Source organism: Schistocerca cancellata, chromosome 4 (assembly GCF_023864275.1).
Source record: "Schistocerca cancellata isolate TAMUIC-IGC-003103 chromosome 4, iqSchCanc2.1, whole genome shotgun sequence".
Taxonomy (NCBI): domain Eukaryota; kingdom Metazoa; phylum Arthropoda; class Insecta; order Orthoptera; family Acrididae; genus Schistocerca; species Schistocerca cancellata.
In genome coordinates this window covers 893257888-893279125 of record NC_064629.1, presented here as the reverse complement: position 1 = coordinate 893279125, position 21238 = coordinate 893257888, and the positions used below count along the sequence as shown (strand labels likewise).

Sequence of the window (21238 nt, the reverse complement as noted above, 5' to 3'; positions counted from 1 at the left end):
TAGCACAGTTGGCACGAACGCTACTCACTTACATTAGTTAGCTTGTATATAAAATTGACATTGATCGAGTTATCTGATAGTTAACTTGAAATGCTCTGTCATGGGGGAAAAAGAAAACTTATACTGATGTGCTCTTGATGGAAAGAAAATATGTATTTGAATGTAAATGATCTGTTGAGTAAATATTGATAGGAGATTATATGTGCTTTTGGCAATGAGAAGACACTGATGGTTGTTAGACTCAGATTAGAGTAAACGTGGAGAAATGATATACTGTAAATTGACTATTTGTATAGGGAGATCTATGGAACTATCACTAGTTATCGTGTTTCAAGTGGAAAATTGAAGTGCAAGTTGTGCTTGCTTGCCTCAAAACAAAAATTAAAAGATATGTTAGTTTTTTGTGCATAGGCCCAACATTCCTGAAAAATGATTTACATCATGGAAAAAAAGTTGATTTTGTAGTATGTAAGGGTAAGTTGAAAAAGTTTTATTCTTAACATAGTATTACTGTTCCAAATGACCATTTGCTACAAAAAGATGTATTATTTGTATTTACTGTCATACATATGAATGCTCAGGTTATTGTACTTTGTTTACTGTTTCCAGGATTGCCTGCAAAAGTTTTGTTCAACCTATGGTTGTACAATACTCTTGGGTGGGTGGTTATTGAAATGCAACTCATTTTTCTTATGATTTAGAAGCTAATTTGAATTGCTGATTAACTATTACGTCATTAGGCAGGACCGATATAAGTAACTTCACCTTGTGAGATCTGTACTATAATTTTCAACAACTTCAATTCCGTTTACTCACAAATATTACATCCACCGATTGGTGAGAACGTATATTGTCAATTTGTTTAATTGCATTAGAGCGTTTCACTTATGAACAATTGAGTAACAAAAGAGGCACCAACTATACTGCAATTATAATCTTTGAAACCTGTAACGGCTCTATTTATCATACTGTCACCTTACTATGCTTTTGGCTAACATCACATCGAATTACGTTGTATTTGTTGAAATTCATAAAATGAAACCAGATTAACATTGTAAGGTAATTGTTTATTCGGACTGCTGTATTATATATCGAAATTCTGTTCACATTAAAAAATAATAAATTCATATTTGAAATAGGACCACGGTAGGAATATTTAGGTTAATATAGTTTCAGTGTAATTAACAAAAATGTAATCAGCATTGTTGATTTGTATAATTTTTCCATGAAAATAAGAGCTCTGTAATTTTCTTTGTATCTTATACCTAAGGACCAGAAAATTTCGCATTTTGTTGTAAATGCCAAATAGATGCGACTTCTGCCCCAAAATGTGAAAATGCAAAAACACTTAATAGACACTATTTTTTCGTGAACTGTATCCAGATGAACTATTTTATTAGAGATAGTCTGAAATAGCTTTATTTTCTGCATATAAATATTGAAATGCAACCAGTTTTCTGTTACTGGTATCATACATCATCTTCTGAAGCCCAATTTGGAAAGATAATTGTGTAAGAACCTGTTTGCAAAATATGCAACAATGTATCGGTGCACTTCATGGTCTGGTGCCAAAGCAGTAGTGGATGGTTGAATGTTTTATTTAAAATACACACTGCATAATGCAAAGTAGTAATCAGCCATGGGGCCTATCATTTTATACCAAGTACATTTGTTGGTTAACTTAAGTTCAGAAGTTGTTTTCATACTGACACTTCAATATGGCAAATTAGGTGGTGAATGTATTGACCCATGTTTGCATCAAATTGCACTAGAGGTCAGGCCTGAACTATGTTGCTAACAATACTCTTCCAACCTCAACAAGCAATTGCATGGTAGCTGTTCCTAAATGCTGTGTGTTGTGCATTGCATGTTGTTTTCTTTTCCTGAATTTCTAGAACAACCCTTATAACACCAGAAGAGATCAGTAATCCCTGTGTCAGTTCTGCTTTCAGAGGAAACAGGTGTAGGCTGCTGCTCTGTGAGAGAAGGCGGGGCTTCTTTCCGTGTCCCTCTTCCCCCCTTTTGGCGGTCATAATCCTGTTTTGTTTACACACATACTTGTCTGCAACTATACAAGTATACTGTCTGCACTCTGCACCATAGTGATTGAAAAAACAAAGTCTGTCAAGTGTTTTGACTGCGGTGTAGTTCTTTGCCTAACATTAAAATAGTTACTTTTGGTTCTATGTCTGTGCTGAGTGCCTTGCCAGCCCTGTGTGTAGCATTTTCAAGTGAGGATGGCATAACTATAAATGCCCATGAAAGGTCAAACTTTGATAGTCTGCAGATTTTGCAATCGTCAAATTGAGTGGGAAAATGTAAATCACATTCAGAAACACCTTAAATCGGACACCCATTCAGTTCAGTGGTGAAAAAATGCCACTCTTTTCAATAGAACAATCAATTGTTGAAAGCTTAAATACAGCCAAATGAAGAAAACAAAGGTCATTTCGGAAAAATAAAATGTTGAAGTTCTCGCAAAACCAAACATTTAGGTCGAAAAGTTCCCAATCAGCACAACTTCTTTTAAACAGTTAGTTTCAAAGAATGAAGGCTTTGCTGGTCTTCACTCTTGTAGCATGACAACATTTTTAAATTTGTTCATCTAATCATTTACAAACAAAAAACGATGCAAAAAGAACTGCTAAAACAATGCATTTCCATTGTAACCACATTTTTTAAATTATCAACAACTTCTGTAACTGTAATTAGTGAATTTACTTTACCCAACAACAACTCAGTTGTTAGGAACAAAATATAAGGCTCCCGAGAAATTTTGTGGAGAGTCCAGTATGATGTAAGATACTGAGCAGCACTATGTGATGTAATAAAATTATCTGAAATGATGACTGAATTTTCACGTCTTTTGAGAACCATGCTGTTTCTGGCTTTTTTCACTTACAAAACTTGCAGGGAAGTCATCTGCAGCGTTGAATTGAAACGAAGAGAAGTTGTGATCAGTGTTATTTCAGCTACTGTTGACAAAATTCATATTTCATGAAGACATATACTTTGAATGATTTTCTTTTGACAACATTTATCATCAGCAAGATGGTTACATTGCACTTTGGACCTGAATTGGTTTATCTGCCACTTTGTTAGTTATTGTACATTATTTAAAAAATTGAAATACTCTGGTACTAATTTTATGTCAAACCATTCATTGCTGTGTGGTATTATGGTATTCATGTCACTTGCAGATGGGAACTGGTGCATAATCTTACAGTAATTTACATTTACTAAAGTGGATGGATTGCATGTACGTGAAAACCCTCTGTGACAAACACTTTTATTATCACTTGGATGTATATGTAGTTGATGGCACACGAGGGGAGAAAAATGATAGTGTAATTTCCTGTTCTAAATATATTTTAATTACTATCAAGCTAGTTGGTATATTCTTGGTTTCCAGGAATGCCTCCAGCTGTGACCACAAGTCTGTCAGAGGCGTGGAAAGCAATGAGGCGCCCACCTGTTGGCATTTTGGATCAACTGGTAATTTAGTCAGGCTTTTACTCAAGACACCACTGATATATTCCCTCACTGTTATGATTTTCATATTTTTCTTGTGAAGCCCACAGAAAGACAGAGTACATCTAGAATGTATTTTGTGGGCAATAAATGTTATTGAGTGACAGATGTTTAACCTGTCCCAGCTTTACCTTATTTTTGAGGATGAATCAAGAACATTATGAAGAATTTGGAGTTACCAGACTTAAGAACAGCTGGAAACTGAATATTTGTTAATTAGATTATAGTTCCTGATTTTTACTATTTATTTCCCTAGTCTCTGTGACTCTTGAGAAACAAGTAACTTCAGTATATTGAGTTAATAGTTATTGTTACAAATGTAGCCTCTCCTCCCACATTTTTGTTTTTACAAAGTACAGTGTGTTGTAGAGCATGACATAGGTTAATAACTTGTTAGTTATCTAAATAGCCGTCTAGCTCTTACCAATCTGTATGTACTTACTTACTTACTTACTTACTTCTTCCTTTTCTTGTAACTGTGGGTAACTTTCACTTCCTATGCTTTTCTATAGATTTTTATTGGTTTATTTTATAGCTTTTTCTTGAATTTGAATTTAGCTTTTCAAAACGGTGTAGTTTTACATTTATTCGTCATGTTTTATTTGCAGTAAGAGTAGTCCTGTTATAACAGTACACCATTTGTGAGGATCTGTTAAATATTTTGTTTTGTAGGGGATGTGACTGACAGTTTACAGCAGATGTCATACTGGAAAATCATTGGCTGTCTTTTGTGGAGGGTATCATGACAGTCAACACAGAATTTAATGTCTGTTGCAAGTTTCCAGTCTTTGTTGAAATTTCTCACTAATCAAAGAGCCTTCCTTCAAATAAGTATTTGCATAGCTGTCATTTACTTTTGAAATATATTCTTACGCATAACAGAGTTGTATGAATGTTTTACATTATGACACTCCAGTTGTAAAAATCTCGGCTTACATCTTTGCATGTGAAGACCTAACTTTTCATGCCATCTAACCAAGAGGTGTGCACTCCCCTTATGGATATTACCATTGCTGTCAATGATTTACCATTGATAGAGATGAAATAGGCAAAGTTGAGCAAGGTGGTGCAGTGGTTAGCAAATGGAATTTACATTTTAAAGGTGCTAGATTTCAGCCCTCATCTGCCCATTAAGGTGTTGGGATAGTTCCTTTGAAAATGACACAGTCCTTTTTCCATCATTATGGTCATATGGTCCATTTCTAATAATCTTTATGTCAAAGGGGCGTGAGATTCTACTCTTTACTCCTTATTCTGCTGGATGGCAATCACTCATGGCAGTTTACCATGTGGCATTAGCCAATAATGTCATTCTGTCCATTCTGTTTCTAGTATGCACTTCTGAAAAGTATTGACTGTTTAGTGTTCAAACCCTTTGTGCTTTTATAGTGATGACTATTTTGTCATTTGGATGTTTGTTATTCAACTCTCACAGTGATTTTTTAATGTGAACAATGCCAGTTTGCATCACGGTTTGGAATGCCTACTAAACTTTAGGTGCCATGTAAATAGCTGGGTAAATCAGTTCAAAAATTCAGAACAAAACAAGGATGTTCCACCTCCAGTAGGACTCTCCCTTGTTCAGTACTGTGACCTTACCTAATCATCACTATAGTGTTCAAACCAACCATAAGTTTGAAGACAGTTTCACACCTAGATAAACTGCAAGGAAATGACTACTGTGAGGCTGAACAGTGATATTCCTTGTATTTAAAGTTATTGCAACAGTGTTGGAAGGATGAAAAGTTTATACAAACAGCACATTCCTCCACATTGTTATTTTTCATGTGACTGTCAGGAGTATTTGTGAAACAGAGTGCCAACTGCAAATGGGGCAAAGTATTCTCTCTCTTTTGCACTTGCTTCGTCACATGCAAACCACTCTGTTATCTGTCATACAAATACACAAGGAAATCTTAGATCATGTCTGCAGCTGTGATTCTCACCATTCTGAAAAATCAATTTTGTTTCAGGAATTTTTATTCTTTGTGAGTACCACAATCCTTGTCTGAGAAGCAGGTGGTTGTAGGTTACATTTTGTGTTATAAATTCTTGAAAAAATGAAAACAAATGTATCTTTATGTGCATAATATTTGTATAGATAACGAAAACTGGATTGTTTTAACATTCTAACCAATTCAGAAAACAAAGTGAATGTTTATAGATGAGAATGCCCTTCCTAGTCTGAAAGCATTTTTAAGTATCATAAACAAAGTGTGAAAGTACACTTTTTCAACTCTCAAAAGATAGTTTCCATAAAAGTAGTATCTGGAAGTGTGTTTCCACAGTCGCATAAGTACTTTAAAAACCCATCTGATATAGATATAATAACAAATTCTTTCAATGGTAAACTACTTCACCACATCAATCAAAAGTTTTAATTACTACCAAACAGCAAAAGGCTTCAAAGTTCTCAGGCAGCTGGCCTAAGTCCCTGTCTTTCCCTTGTTGAATGCAGTGTTTCCGCACATCGGTTTCTATGCTCAAATATTATTTTAAGTTCAAAAATACACACACACACACACACACACACACACACACACACACACACACACACACACACACAATAAAAATTATGAATAATGACAACAAAGCAGATACACAAATATTGAGAGAAATCTGCAATACACAGTTTGATTATTGACTTTATTTATTGTGATACAAGCAAAAAAAAAACTATTATTGTTTAATATGTGGCTATGACTGTGTGTAAGCTGCTAAATGATTATTAATCATAGACTTGTATGTTATGAACTCCTGGTAAGAAAAGTGAGTCCTTGAGACATTTTAATTCAGTTTGTGGATTGTAGGCTGTGTCAGTGCCTTATGATCACATGTTACAGGATGCAGGAAGCCCAAAAGGTGTGGCTTTGACAGCAAGTATATATTTACCACAGCAGAGCAGATTGGTTGTAGGGCGTGAAGATGGCTCGATTATTATTGTGCCAGCAACACAAACGATAATGCTCCAGTTGCTTCACGGACGTCATCAGCAATATGACGGTGTGTATATTACATTGTGTAAATAACTGGGCACATTATAAACTCCATAGTTTTGTTAATGTGTTTCAGTAACAAATCGATACATATTGTATATGAAATTGCTCCTCCACATTTTTCTGTCTATATGTGAAAGCTAATCTCAGGAACTATGGTTTGGCATTTAATACAGTTTCCACAAATAGACAGGTAGTTTGTGCTACCTGTGAGAAGCCAGTGCAGGTTGCTAGTTATTTTATATTTTTGTGCGTATTGATAGTAAGCTAACACTTCATTGAAGTTCCCAATTCTGGATTTCCATTGCTAGTGAGTAATTAAAATCTATTTATTCTCACTATTTATGTGTGACCATACAGAATATTAATTAACAATTATCTGCAGTTACATTAATTGTGGCTGGAAAGGTGGCATGTGACACACACACACACACACACACACACACACACACACACACACAAGGTGTGTTACACACATTACATTTGCAGTGACTCATTTTGTCAATTAATTGTGGAACCATGCATAAAGCACAAAATCTAGTTGAAAATCCATTTTATCATTTTCTCTGAGAGCACATTGTGACATTTGCACCCATCACGCTAGGAAATGTCTGTTACACAACAATTTTTCATCACTTATTATTACTGTTAACTGAAGTATGTAGTTTGTGTGTGTCAAAGTGTTCTAACAAATATGAGCATGTACCATCCATTCTTCTTCAGTTGAGTAGTGCTGTCAAATTATCACCCCTAATTCTACCTCCATAATTTTGTTCTGGATCTCTTTGACTTTTGAGAGAATTTAATTATTCATACTGTGAAGCCTTCCGAAATATGGCTGTACTTCAAAGTAAATTGCGTATAGTCAGTGTCAGGATGGTTCCTTTGAAAAAGGATGTTAAACACTTACCTTCCTTCCTTCTGCGTGTCCTTCCTTCCTTCTTTCCTTCCTTCATTATCAGAGGAATAAAAAATAAAGTAGATGAGCTGATAATGTGTTTAGATGATCTCAAAAATAAGAATGAGATTGCTATACTTTGTCTGTCTGAGCACCATGTAACTGTGGGTATGGAAAATGTCAGTATTAATGGGTATAATTTAGCATCTTACACTTGTAGATCTAGTATGGATAAAGGAGGAGTTGCCATTTTCATGAAACAAGAGTATAAATACAGAACTGTTGAAGTAAGCAAATTTTGTGTTGATCAGCACTTTGATGTTTGTGCATGTGAAATTCAGATAGATAACATTATGTTGATATTAGCAACAGTGTACAGGTCTCCAATAGGAGATTGGGAGCTATTCATAAAAAAGTTTGACTACCTATTATGCTATCTGTCAAACAAAAAGAAGTAGTTACTAATCTGTGGTGATTTCAATGTTAACTTTCTAAGCAATTCTGATAGGAAAAGTGAACTAGAAGTGTTGTTAACAACATGTAACTTAGAATCTGTGATCAGTTTCCGTACACGTATAGCTCAGGACAGTAGTACTCTAATAGATAATGTATTTGCACAGCAAGAGGATGTAGAACAAACACATGCTTTCCCTGTGGTAAATGGATTATCTGACCATGATGCACAACTGATTAACTTACAAAACCTAATAGGTGTACACTTCAGAAACCATTAAGTAAAAGCGTGAGGGTGCTCAACCTGGTATCTATAGATCACTTCAGAGAAAGTTTAGGAAATGTAAACTGGGAAGATGTATATAATGAGCCAAATGCTAATGATAAATGCAGCATATTTCTTGATAAATTTATATACCTCTCTGAACATTGTTTTCCAAACAAAATTACTAAATGTAACCCACAAACTTTTCAAAGAAACCTTGGATTACTACAGGTATTAAAGTGTCTTTAGAAAGAAAAAGAAAACTATGGGACAGCAAGAACTAGTAAAGATCCATAAGTACAGTATAAAAATTATTGTAACATACTGAGAAAAGTTGTAAAGAAATCAAGAAATATCTATGTTAGAGAAGAAATTAACAATTCCAGCAATAAAATCAAATCAATATAGAATGTTGTTTGAAGGGAGACAAGAAAAGTAACCACTGGGTAGGTAGAATTACTGTTAAAGAGAATGAGATCATCTTAACCAACAGTACACAGGTAGCCAATGTATTTAACAATCACTTCTTAAGTGTAGGAGAAAAAATTGGTGAGAATAGTTCAAAAGAAAAAGCCAGGCAGTACATGGAAGAGTCAGTTTTGAAAAATTTTAGTCAGATTAAGTTTCATCTAACAACCTCTTGTGAAATAAGGAAAATTATTAAATTTTTGAAAAATAAATGTTCTGTTGGAGTAGATGACATCTCTAACAAGTTATTAAAACAATGTGGAGCAATTACAGCTGATGTTTTGAGTCACATATGTAATGCATCACTGACTCAGGGTATTTTTCCAGACAGGTTAAAATATGACATTGTCGGGCCTCTATACAAAAAGGGGGAAACCACAGTCAATAATTACTGGCCAGTATCCTTGCTTACAGCATTTTCAAAAATCTTTGGGAAAGTAATGTACACAAGAGTGGTTAGCCATCTCAACAGTTTTAGGATACTTAGTAAATCACAGTTCGGATTTCAGAAATGCTGTCCCACTGAGGCAGCAATATACAATTTCACTGTCCACATAATGGAGTCTTTAAATAGTAAAATGTAACCAGTAGGGATATTCTGTGACTTATTGAAAGCATTTGATTGTGTGAACTATGACATTATGTTAGAGAAATTACAATTCTATGGTATAAATGGAACAGCGTATGACAGGTTTAAGTCATATCTACAGAACAGGAAGCAAAAAGTGTTTTTATATGCTTAAAATGGTTCAAAGGAGTTAGCCACAGTGAAATTACATTAGGTGTTCCACAAGGTTCGATCATGGGTCACCTCCTGTTCTTGATATATGTGAATGACCTCCCTTCTTATGTGAAACAAGATGCTGAACAGATACTGTTTGCTGATGATAGCAGCATAATTATTAATCCGGTAAAATGAAGTCCGATAGAAAATGATACAAATAAGGTCTTTGGAAAAGTTATTAATTGGTATTCTGCGAATGGGCTTGCTCTGAACTTTGAAAAAACACAGTACATCCAATTTTCTGCTGCAAAAAGTACAGTTCTTTCAATAAACATAACACATCAAAAGAAGTCAGTAGCCAGGGTAGAGCATACTAAGTTTTTGGGTGTACATATAGATGAGAATATTAATTGGAAAATTCATATTTTGAATCTCCTAAAGCAACTAGGTTCAGCAACTTTTGCAGTCAGAATAATTGCCAATTTTGAGGATGTAGAAATTAGTAAACTAACATACTTTGCATACTTCTACTCTCTGATGTCATACGGAATAATATTCAGGGGCAACTCAACACTTAGGCAAAAGGTATTCACTGCTCAAAAGAAAGCAGTTAGAATAATGTCTGGGGTTCTTAGTCATACATCTTGTAGGCATCTGTTTAAAAGGTTAGGAATTCTTACAACTGCTTCACAGTACATTTACTTAGTAATGAAATTTTTTGTCAACAACATTGAACAGGTTAAAGTCAACAGCGACATTTATGATTACAATACCAGAAACAAGAAAGACCTTCACTATCCTTTACTTAACCTACTTTTGGCACAGAAAGGAGTAAAATATGCTGCTATAAAACTGTTTGATAAATTAGCGAAAGAAATAAAGTGACAGAGAGCAATAATAGTGTCAAAGACAAATTGAAATCATACCTCCTTGACAACTCCTTCTATACCATTGAGGAATTCTTGAATATGAGTAAATAAATCTGGAGATATAATGTATGCATTTTGTGCCATTTAAGGGAATGGGACAGATAATAGAAATATTTAGGTATAACACTATAATGTTTAAAAAAAAAAAGAAACCTTGTTTCCTGTACACATTTCTTGTGCATTTGACACGTTCCACATCATAACAGTTTTCCGTGCTATTGATCAATGGAACACTTAACTAACTAACTTTCATTCATTCCATCTTTCCTTAGTAACAGCTGTGGCTCTTCCATTGTATGTTGGACTGTGAGTAGGAAACTGCAACTTTTTGTAACAGTAACAGATAGATTAAATCAATTAGCTATGTCTCTCTTCACATGAAAGAATCTCTCTGCACAGTGGTTGATACATACCTTAGTCGATAGTGCTTTCATCTGTTTCACACATTTTTACCTTTTACATTAAAAAACCACATTCTTAGAAATAATATTGAAAAAACAAATTGCAAATGGTATTTTATGTTTCCATAATTTTGCTGTGTTCACTATTTACTGCATTTATTTAGGGTGGTTGGAGACTCACTTCTAGGTAAAGTATAGCCCCAAACATAACATTGAAAAACTATATCTTTTTCAGATTGGCCGCCACATCAGGTCTTGTTAGGTCATACAGGACGTGTCAACTGTCTGCTGTATCCCTACAATGTGCACCCCCGTTACGAGAAATCACACTTAGTATCTGGTGGAGTGGATTTTGCAGTCTGTCTGTGGGATCTGTATGCAGGGCATCTCTTGCACCGTTTTTGTGTTCATGCTGGTGAAATCACTCAACTGCTGGTTCCCCCTAATAGTTGCAGTGTGAGTAGTCATTGTATAATTGTTTGCTTAAATCTTAATATAAATAATTTTTAACAGTGCTGTGTGTTGTTATATAACATGTGGTCAATAAATATGGTGAATAATTAATTTGAAGGGGAAGTGGTTTATGTACACAAGAATACAGCTTATTTTCCTTCCAAATAATCATCTTCGATGGTTATAAGTTATAAATTTCGGTCTACACATGCAGAGGCCTCACATACTGGGCAAAAGCAGCCTATGAGATGATGTTGAGTACAGCATTCATGTTGCATTTTTGTAAGGGGTGATAGGAAGTAATCGACAAGGGCAAGGTTTGGTTGCAAAGTGCAAGGAAAGGGGGAGGGGGAATAATGGAGCAAAATGACCTCCTCATGTGCCAGGAGATGATGCACAGTTGTAGTGGTATTGGGCCCTTCAGTATTGTGCTCCTTTCCAGGAACCATTTGCTATGTGTTTTGAATGCACACATCAGACCCTCTTCAGAAGGCAATCCAAGATATTCATGTAGATGGCCACATTCAGTGTTGTGATTTCTTTATGGATGATGCCTCAAATATCAAAGAAGGTAATAATTGTCTCGAGCTGCAACTTCTTGTAACTAACATCTTAGGTTTCCATGGTCCTGAACTGCATGACTCAATGCATTGCCAATGTGATTCTGGGTTTTACTTCAGGTGCCACAAATTTCCTCCATAATGATCCATCCATGAAAGGTGGCATTACTATCTGTCATGACAACTTTGTCTCAGAACACTCCCATTTTACTTTGTTTCTATTCAGAAATCATGTAGTGAGGCAGTAACTGTAAATGTAGTATATTTTTACCCATTGTCCTGATACAGTTGCATAAGCATTCCCATTTGACACTAAGTGCATGTCCTCTACCAACATCTGAACTGTCCATCAGCAGTTGTCAGTCAAGAGTTGTGAACTTTCTCAGCATAGTCACTGCTACACAACGTCACAGACGTACCTGATAGTTGCTTGCATCTCTTTCATGCTGCCCCAGTTCCCTAAACCTGCCACCCACAACATTTCATGACACTCCTTTTCCATTTTTCAAAATAATAAACACAGTTTCACTTTCATGTTTTGATGTAATTAACTCTTAATAACCTTACTGCACCATACCTAACTCACAGTTCATATGCACAAACTGCTATGCTGGTCAACCACATGGCTTACTGACAATAACTGGCTGATCTTTGGCCAGTAGTATGTACTAGTCTGTGCACTACCAATTTATTCATCTGTATTTATTGTTTGCTCATAGGTTGTATTAATTCACGTGAATCCATAATATTATTAAGCTCGGCATCCTTTCCCATAGTCATAAATGTGTTTCTTGACAACCACTTCCTCTCACATAAGATGCCTAATTACCTGGGAGCTATGACTGATTCTTGCACCGAATATCAACACAAGCATTGTGTTGCCTTTAAAAAATGAAGATGCAGTTATTTAATGTGAATAATCTAGCTGTATCTTTCTTCATTTTAATTAGAAAAAAATTCAGTTTAGTGGGAAAGGAGATACTGAATAGGCTATACATGCTGAGTAATAAATTTCACAACATATTTTGTGTACCATGTCACTCATGGAGATATAAGCACAATCTGAGTATCATAAAATTGAAGAGTCTGAAGGAACTTCAGTATGCCCCTTGCCCCTAAAGGAGCCATCCAAAGGCCGAATGGAAGAATACAAGGCTGCAGAACTGGTCCACATGGAAGGAATGTGGCAAGTGTGAACCCTTTTGCACAATGAGTTTGAACAAGTTTAGCGTCTCTCTATCTCCTCCCATCCCCACCCCACTCTCTTTCACTCCTCCCAACCCCACCCCACTCTCTTTCAATCCTCCCAACCCCACCCCACTCTCTTTCACTCCTCCCAATCCCACCCCACTCTCTTTCACTCCTCCCAACCCCACCCCACTCTCTTTCACTCCTCCCAACCCCACCCCACTCTCTTTCACTCCTCCCAACCCCACCCTACTCTCTTTCACTCCCCCCAACCCCACCCCACTCTCTGTCACTCCTTCCTGTCCCCACACCTTCTAACTCCCGCCGTCCCCTCACAGTTTAACTCCCCCCTGTCCCCTCACCGTCTAACTCCCCCCTGTCCCCTCACCGTCTAACTCCCCCCTGTCCCCTCACCGTCTAACTCCCCCCTGTCCCCTCACCGTCTAACTCCCCCCTGTCCCCTCACCGTCTAACTCCCCCCTGTCCCCTCACCGTCTAACTCCTCCCTGTCCTTGTCACCTCGCTGTCTAACTCCCCCCCCCCCGTCACCTCGCCGTCTAACTCCCCCCCCCGTCACCTCGCCGTCTAACTCCCACCCCCCCCATCTCCATGCCGTCTAACTCCCCCCCCCGTCACCACGCCATCTAACTCCCCCCCCGTCACCATGCCGTCTAACTCCCCCCCCTGTCACCATGCCGTCTAACTCCCCCCCCCATCACCATGCCGTCTAACTCTCCCCCCCCTGTCACCTCACCGTCTAACACCCCCCCGTCCCCTCTCCCAACACCGTCTAACTCCCCCCCTGTCCCCTCTCCCAACACCGTCTAACTCCCCCCGTCCCCGCACCTTCTAGCTCCCCCCCTCCGTCCCCTCATCTTCTACCCCTGTCCCCCTCACCTTCTATCTCCCCCCTGTCCCCCTCACCTTCTATCTCCCCCCTGTCCCCCTCACCTTCTATCTCCCCCCTGTCCCCCTCACCTTCTATCTCCCCCCTGTCCCCCTCACCTTCTATCTCCCCCCTGTCCCCCTCACCTTCTATCTCCCCCCTGTCCCCCTCACCTTCTATCTCCCCCCTGTCCCCCTCACCTTCTATCTCCCCCCACCATCCCCTCCCCCATCACTCCCTCCCCTCCCCTCCCCTACCAGTCTCCCTCCCCTCCCCTGCCAGTCTCCCTCCCCTCCCCTGCCAGTCTCCCTCCCCACCCCCGCCAGTCTCCCTCCCCTCCCCCGCCAGTCTCCCTCCCCTCCCCCGCCAGTCTCCCTCCCCTCCCCCGCCAGTCTCCCTCCCCTCCCCCGCCAGTCTCCCTCCCCTCCCCCGCCAGTCTCCCTCCCCTCCCCCGCCAGTCTCCCTCCCCTCCCCCGCCAGTCTCCCTCCCCTCCCCCGCCAGTCTCCCTCCCCTCCCCCGCCAGTCTCCCTCCCCTCCCCCGCCAGTCTCCCTCCCCTCCCCCGCCAGTCTCCCTCCCCTCCCCCGCCAGTCTCCCTCCCCTCCCCCGCCAGTCTCCCTCCCCTCCCCCGCCAGTCTCCCTCCCCTCCCCCGCCAGTCTCCCTCCCCTCCCCCGCCAGTCTCCCTCCCCTCCCCCGCCAGTCTCCCTCCCCTCCCCCGCCAGTCTCCCTCCCCTCCCCCGCCAGTCTCCCTCCCCTCCCCCGCCAGTCTCCCTCCCCTCCGCCGCCAGTCTCCCTCCCCTCCGCCGCCAGTCTCCCTCCCCTCCCCTGCCAGTGTCCCTCCCCTCCCCTCCCCTGCCAGTGTCCCTCCCCTCCCCTCCCCTGCCAGTCTCCCTCCCCTCCCCTGCCAGTCTCCCTCCCCTCCCCTCCCCTGCCAGTCTCCCTCCCCTCCCCTCCCCTGCCAGTGTCCCTCCCCTCCCCTCCCCTGCCAGTGTCCCTCCCCTCCCCTCCCCTGCCAGTGTCCCTCCCCTCCCCTCCCCTGCCAGTGTCCCTCCCCTCCCCTGCCAGTGTCCCTCCCCTCCCCTCCCCTCCCCTGCCAGTGTCCCTCCCCTCTCCTCCCCTCCCCTGCCAGTGTCCCTCCCCTCCCCTCCCCTGCCAGTCTCCCTCCCCTGCCAGTCTCCCTCCCCTCCCCTCCCCTCCCCTGCCAGTCTCCCTCCCCTCCCCCCCTGCCAGTCGCCCTCCCCTCCCCTCCCCTGCCAGTCTCCCTCCCCTCCCCTCCCCTGCCAGTCTCCCTCCCCTCCCCTGCCAGCGTCCCTCCCCTCCACTGCCGGTCTCCCCTCCGCTCCCCTGCCGGTCTCTCACGCCTCTGCTCCCCTGCCGGTCTCCTTCCCCACTGCTCCCCTCCCCGCCGGTCTCCCTCCCCGCCGGTCTCCCTCCCCGCCGGTCTCCCTCCCCGCCGGTCTCCCTCCCCGCCGGTCTCCCTCCCCGCCGGTCTCCCTCCCCGCCGGTCGCCCTCCCCTGCCCTACCCCCTCCTCCACCTTTCCCCCTTTCCAGTTTGAGATGATAATTCTGTTACTGACACCATACTATTGTTCGACTGCTACAAGTATGATCTGAGGTTACACTTCACCAGTAAAAAGTGTATTTCTTGAAAAATGTAGATTTTTGTTTAATGACTTACAATCCAACAATGATGCTTGCATCTTCTTTCTGGAAATGGTTTCTGTAGAGCACACTCATGAGGCTTTGTGATATTCCTGATGTGATACAGGGATCTCTAGAATTTATTCCTTGGCACAACACTTAGCATTAAATTTTTATCGTCATCTTTGTGGTATTAGCAGCTGTTCCTCCCGTGTTGGATGATCAGAGACTGTAGACTTCATAGTTGCCAGCGATATGTGTTTCAGATAGTCTTATACTATTTCTTGTACTCTGTCATTAGGCACGTTTTAGTGCATGTCTTCAAAGCATTGGCTGCAGTAAATGAAGTTGGTGTGTCATGTGTCGTGTCAGTGAGTGCATAAATTATCTTTGATGTCACATAAATAGTTACCCTTTCTCGTTATTAATAAACAAGAAGTTTAGGAGGGTGAAAACAGCAGTGACTCGTGCAAAGGGGCATGTTATCTGCAGAATAGGTGATCTCATTTATGACTTGCTCTCTGTTTTCCAGTATATGCTGCTACTCCACAAGTTTCTTGAAGTTTAAATTTCTGTATCCCTTCTAGTACTCTGGCTGGAAGCATCCTTGTTAAATCAGTGTGCTGTTTTTGCTAATTTCTTACTATTTCACTAACAAAACATTTCAAACAGTATTTTTAACATTTCGTTTGTTCTTGATTTGTGTAAAATATACATGGTGTGTCAAAAACAATCATCTGATTTTGCGTGTTTATATTTCTGAAACTAATACACATAAACAATGAATTTTGTTTTTGGATAAATGGGAAACCAAAAATTATTTTCATAACTTTTCGTACATGTTCAATATGCCTCCCTTGAGGATGCACAGCATATGGCGATGCGGTATTCAAATTGTTCCCACACTGCAGCGAGTTTGTTGTGAGTTTTAGCTTCCACAGCTGCTGTTATGCGATGTTTCAGTCATTCATTGTTGTCGGTAACATAGGGACATAAACAGAGTCTTTTACAAACCCCCCACAAAAAATAATCACATACAATCAGGTCCAGTGACCTTGGAGGGCAGTAATGTAAGGCTGAACCACTTGGTCCAGGGCAACCAATCCATCCATCAATAATCCTTTGATTTAAAAATTCCCGCACTTACAGATGCCAGTGTGGTGGTGCCCCATCCTGTTGGTAAATGAAGTTGTTCGAATCAGTCTCCAACTGTTGGCAAAGAAAGTTCTCAAGCACATCGAGGTATGTGCTTCCTGGAACAGTGTTCTCGCCAAAGAAAAATGGACCACTCACCTTTTCCCACGTAACTGCACAGGACACATTAAATTTTGGGGAGTCCCTCTCATATTGTACAACTTCATGTAGTAGTTCCGTACCCCATATTCTCACATTATGACGGTTCACCTTTCTATTTCAATGGAATGTTGCCTTGTTACTGAACATGTGTTTGATGTCTGTGTCAGGCAATTTGCCTATACACAAATGACTTGTTTCTTGGAATTGTTCATGCCGTCGTCTAATGCTCTGTGCTGTAGAAGGATCCACTCCATACCTAGTACAAAAGTCATGCTGAACAGTAATTACTGACCCGCACTGCGTAAAATGTAGAACACAAAATGCTTTCTGTTGTCCTATCACCATTTTTACTAGAACTGAAGTGGGTGCACACTGCTAGTACGCATCAGGAACTACGTAAAACTCAAGGGTTTGCTCTTTCTAACAGTATGTTGTTCACGTACATATCTCAAATAACATAATAGTACGAAATTTAAGTGATTCCTAGCCTGTTTTACTCCATTTCCACTATTAATTGAGAGTACTTCTTTTCATGAAGCTGTTCCACACACAACTGTAGTTGCTCATGTGTGTCTGAAACCATTGTGCTTACAGAACATGAAGATGCTTCAATACTAGCACAGTTATTATTCATTACTAAAATTACATTAAATGCTTTTTAAGTCTCTGTGTGTAATACCAGCACTTTTTTCCTTAGAAACTGATATCCACAACTGTCAGAAAAAGTGAAGTAAATGAAACGTGTTGTAACAGTGAGAAAATTAAACTGCCATTTACCTCTCAATCTCGGTCAGTACTGTACTTGTACACTCCATCCACCATTACCATTTCTGTGTAATGTAGTAATATTGTACTACAGCTTCACTGTATCTTTGTGGACTGGTTACCATTGAATCATCATTTTGAATTGTTTTAACATGTAGGAAGAACTTAGTTAATGCAATTTTCGTTTGTCACAGGGTATTTATGATAACCATTACCAGATCCTTGCACATATACAGTTATACTATCAGTTTGGCACCACCACATTCTTGATAGTGTAAAGCAAGGATGTACTTAACTTTTTGGAAGTACAAAACAAGCACCACACAGGATAAATGCTGATTACAGCACCTTAGAGAATATTTTAGCCAGTACATGCTCTCCTACACTTCACAAATCAGTGAACACTTTCTGTATGGTTTATCCATTGTTGAACACATTGCTGATTGAAAATTTTTTTACTCCCAGTTATCCACAATAATTTTGTCAAATTTCAGTTGATTTTATGTGCATTCTGAAAACAATACTCTTGTTACAAATATTCTATTTAATTTTGTCCACCATGTTCATGCCCAAGTAGTTTAATTTTCAGATTTTATTGATAGCTGGAAGCCACTATAGGAGTGACTGACAAAACTGACACTCTGTCTGTCTCAATTTTTGGAAGCCACATTCTTTCCTGTTTAGTTGACATGCATAAAGACTTCTGACTGCACTAAATCTCCCAAAGTAATGTTTCATGATCGAGCAGTGTGCTCATTGCAATGAAACTTCCTCACTGTGTGCTGTACTTGTACTTTGAGCCCAATTCTTTCAATCCCACAGGCAGTTTTCTTAGTAACTGGTTTTAAGTCTTAATCCATATTGAGCAAAAACAAAAAAAGTAAAGTAAATCTTGTATATTGATGGTTTAATTTTGAGTGTACATTATTTCTTTAAGGAGTCAGGTATGAGAATAAGTTATTATTTCATTCTAGTAATCATTTTAGTAATCTACAGTATTTGCAATGTTCTTGTATGTAGGCACGTATCCAGGGGTGTGTATGCAGTGTTGCAAGCGACCACTCGGTCACTCTTCTCAGCTTATCACTCCGTCGCTGTGTGGTGCTGGCTTCAAGGCACCTCTTCCCTGTTGTTACAATCAAATGGCGCCCATTGGATGACTTCATGATCGTTGGCTGCAGTGATGGTGCTGTCTATGTTTGGCAAATGGAAACAGGTAAAATTAAAGTGTACCAGTCTTCTGGACACACACACATTGTCCACTAAGTAATATATACAAGGGCTGTGTCAGAAGCTTTTAGCAGCTCTTAAACTGGGACTCTGATAAGAATGGGATTATCTCAGGTTGAAAGAGCAGTTGACTATCGTCATTCAGCGGTTTCTGTTCCATGCACGGCCATTTCTTCATCAATATGGCTGTAGATCTGAAGACAATCATGTGATGACCGCAACTGATCACCTTTTACTAAACATGCCTTGTGATCTCGACTGTTATAATTAGTTTGAAAGAGCATTGTTTTTTTACCTTGGAGTGTGCATGCAGCATTTCCCACACCACTGAATTTCAAGCCGTGCTGCGAACAGTGAGTGTGGACACAAGCAGTGCTGAGTGAGACATACAGACACAGTGCAAGATGGATCTGTCACACTGCAGTTTTCATACAGTGGCTACAAAAAAGTTAAATGCAGAAGAATGCCGCTCTTCTTTGGTATGTGTTTTTGATGAGTTTTTGATGAGTTCTCCCCTTTTACATCTATTGTGTGAAACTGGTTTTGTGTATTTTCAAGTAGCTGGGAGTCTCTTGAAGATGAACCCAATTCCAATCACCCAGCAATGGTAGTGGCCCAAGAAAACATTGATGCTGTGAGAAAAACGATTAAAGATGATACTCATTTCACATTTTGTGACATTGAAGGGGCCTAAATATTGGATTGACTAACCAAGAAATGGCCCTTTTAGGTGCCACATTCCCTGACAGAAGCCTAGAAAATACACAAGAATGGATTGGTGGTGTTCTGTTCTTGAAAAATTCAACAAATGGCAGTCCCAAGACACCCTCAATATTGTCACAGGTGACGCAACATGGGAACTATTATGACCCTAAAACAGAGAGACTGTCTTCAGTACAATGTTTTCTAGGTGAGGAACCACCTGTGAAAGTTCAGAAAAGTTGAAGCTCTGGAAAGAAGATGGTAGCCACTTTCTTCACCAAGATGGGGTCATCCCACCTGTGTGACCTCTGATGCGTCACACTAAGTCAATGCAGAGTGGTATGTGACTGAATGACTGCCGAAAAACATTGCCACATAGAGGCCACAGCTCCCAAATTCAAAGAGTGAGCAGCTTCTGCATCACAACAGTGCCTCAGCACATATGACTGTAAGAGCAATGGATTTCTGGGAGAGGATAAAAGAGCAAGTGTTACCACATCCGCCTCACCTGACTATGTGTGACTTGTTCCTGTTCCCAAAGTTGAATGAAAAAGTTGTGGGTAGCATTTTTCATCTGATGAAAAGGCTATCACAGCATACAGTGGTGCTCTAAGTTACTTCCCTAAAGAAACTTGGACTGAGACATTTTTGAAGTGCTTTCAAAGAATGAAAAATTTATAATAGTGCTCATGGACAGAATTTTTAAAAATAGTATCAGTTTTATTGTGAATAATAAAAAATTCTGAATTCTTACTAAAAATGTTTGACATAACCCTCCTATTTACGAAGGAAGCTTTCACTCTTATGAAAAGAAAGGATTGGTCATGAGTCAGATTTGTTTACACTTATTTTCTGTAGTGTTCCCTCAACAGTTCCCTGTGTTATCTTGTGAATCATGATACATGTAGGTTTACCATGTTAACCTAACTTAATTGTTTTAAATTAATGTGCTTATATTATCTGTACCTATTGCTTTGAGTATCTGAATGTGATAGACATAATTATTACCATTGTGTGTGGAGGAGAGGGGGGGGGGGGGGGATAAAATAATTTGAAAAACATGCCAACCTCCCTGACGAAACATCCCCAAAAGCTAAAGACCTGGAAGTGACCCATACAACTGCTTGGTGAATATCAAATCAGTCATTTAGGCATCACGCACACAAAATATCCATGGTGGGATTCAGCATGTGAAGAAGCTGTAGGAGGAGGACAGAAAGCCTTCCTGAAAAAAAGAGTAAAAAATCACCTGAGAATGAACAACAGTTTTTCAGGTTGAGAAAGCAGGTGATAAAATTAATAAGACAGCCAAAATGAGGCTCATGAAAGAACCACTGGACTTCATTAAAAAGATCTTCATAGAACACAATATAAATGACTTTTACAGATAGTTTTTAAGAAGACTCGGAGGATACAAACCACAGAACCTGTGTTTCGGATTGCCGGGCTGTTAACTTGCTCCGACAAATCATGACAACTGTTGGGACTAATGTGATACTTCTCTAAGCTATTCAGCTGTCCAGATCCACCTTCAAGATTTCCCAGGGAGGCCTGCAACAGTACATCTGCGGAAGATGGAATCATTGTGGAATTATTAAAGCAGATAGGGGAGAACAAATCAGCACAACTATTTGGTAAACTGAAAAACTGCCAGAATATTGGGCATTTACACTAGTCAACCCATCTCCACAAGAAAGGTGACAGAACAGACGTAAATAACAACTAAGGGAGCTCTCTTGTCATCATGTTTACCTGAAAGAACACAAGCACAGCTTGAACATGAGATCAGCAAATACCAATAGGGTTTTTGACCAGGATGCTTATGTGCAGAACAACTTTTCAAGATACACA

At 40.1% G+C, this 21238-nt stretch overlaps 1 protein-coding gene across 4 annotated transcripts in view; it reads left to right on the top strand.

Moving 5' to 3' along the window:
• LOC126185052 (WD repeat-containing protein 7) overlaps window positions 1–21238 on the top strand; it is a 352004-nt gene that overhangs the window by 127962 nt on the left and 202804 nt on the right. For all 4 annotated transcript variants that reach the window (XM_049927810.1, XM_049927808.1, XM_049927809.1 and 1 more), the window contains 4 exons: window positions 3413–3495; window positions 6375–6534; window positions 10901–11121; window positions 18476–18671. In XM_049927810.1, the coding sequence (XP_049783767.1) occupies window positions 3413–3495; window positions 6375–6534; window positions 10901–11121; window positions 18476–18671 (660 nt within the window). The remainder of the gene's footprint in view (window positions 1–3412; window positions 3496–6374; window positions 6535–10900; window positions 11122–18475; window positions 18672–21238) is intronic.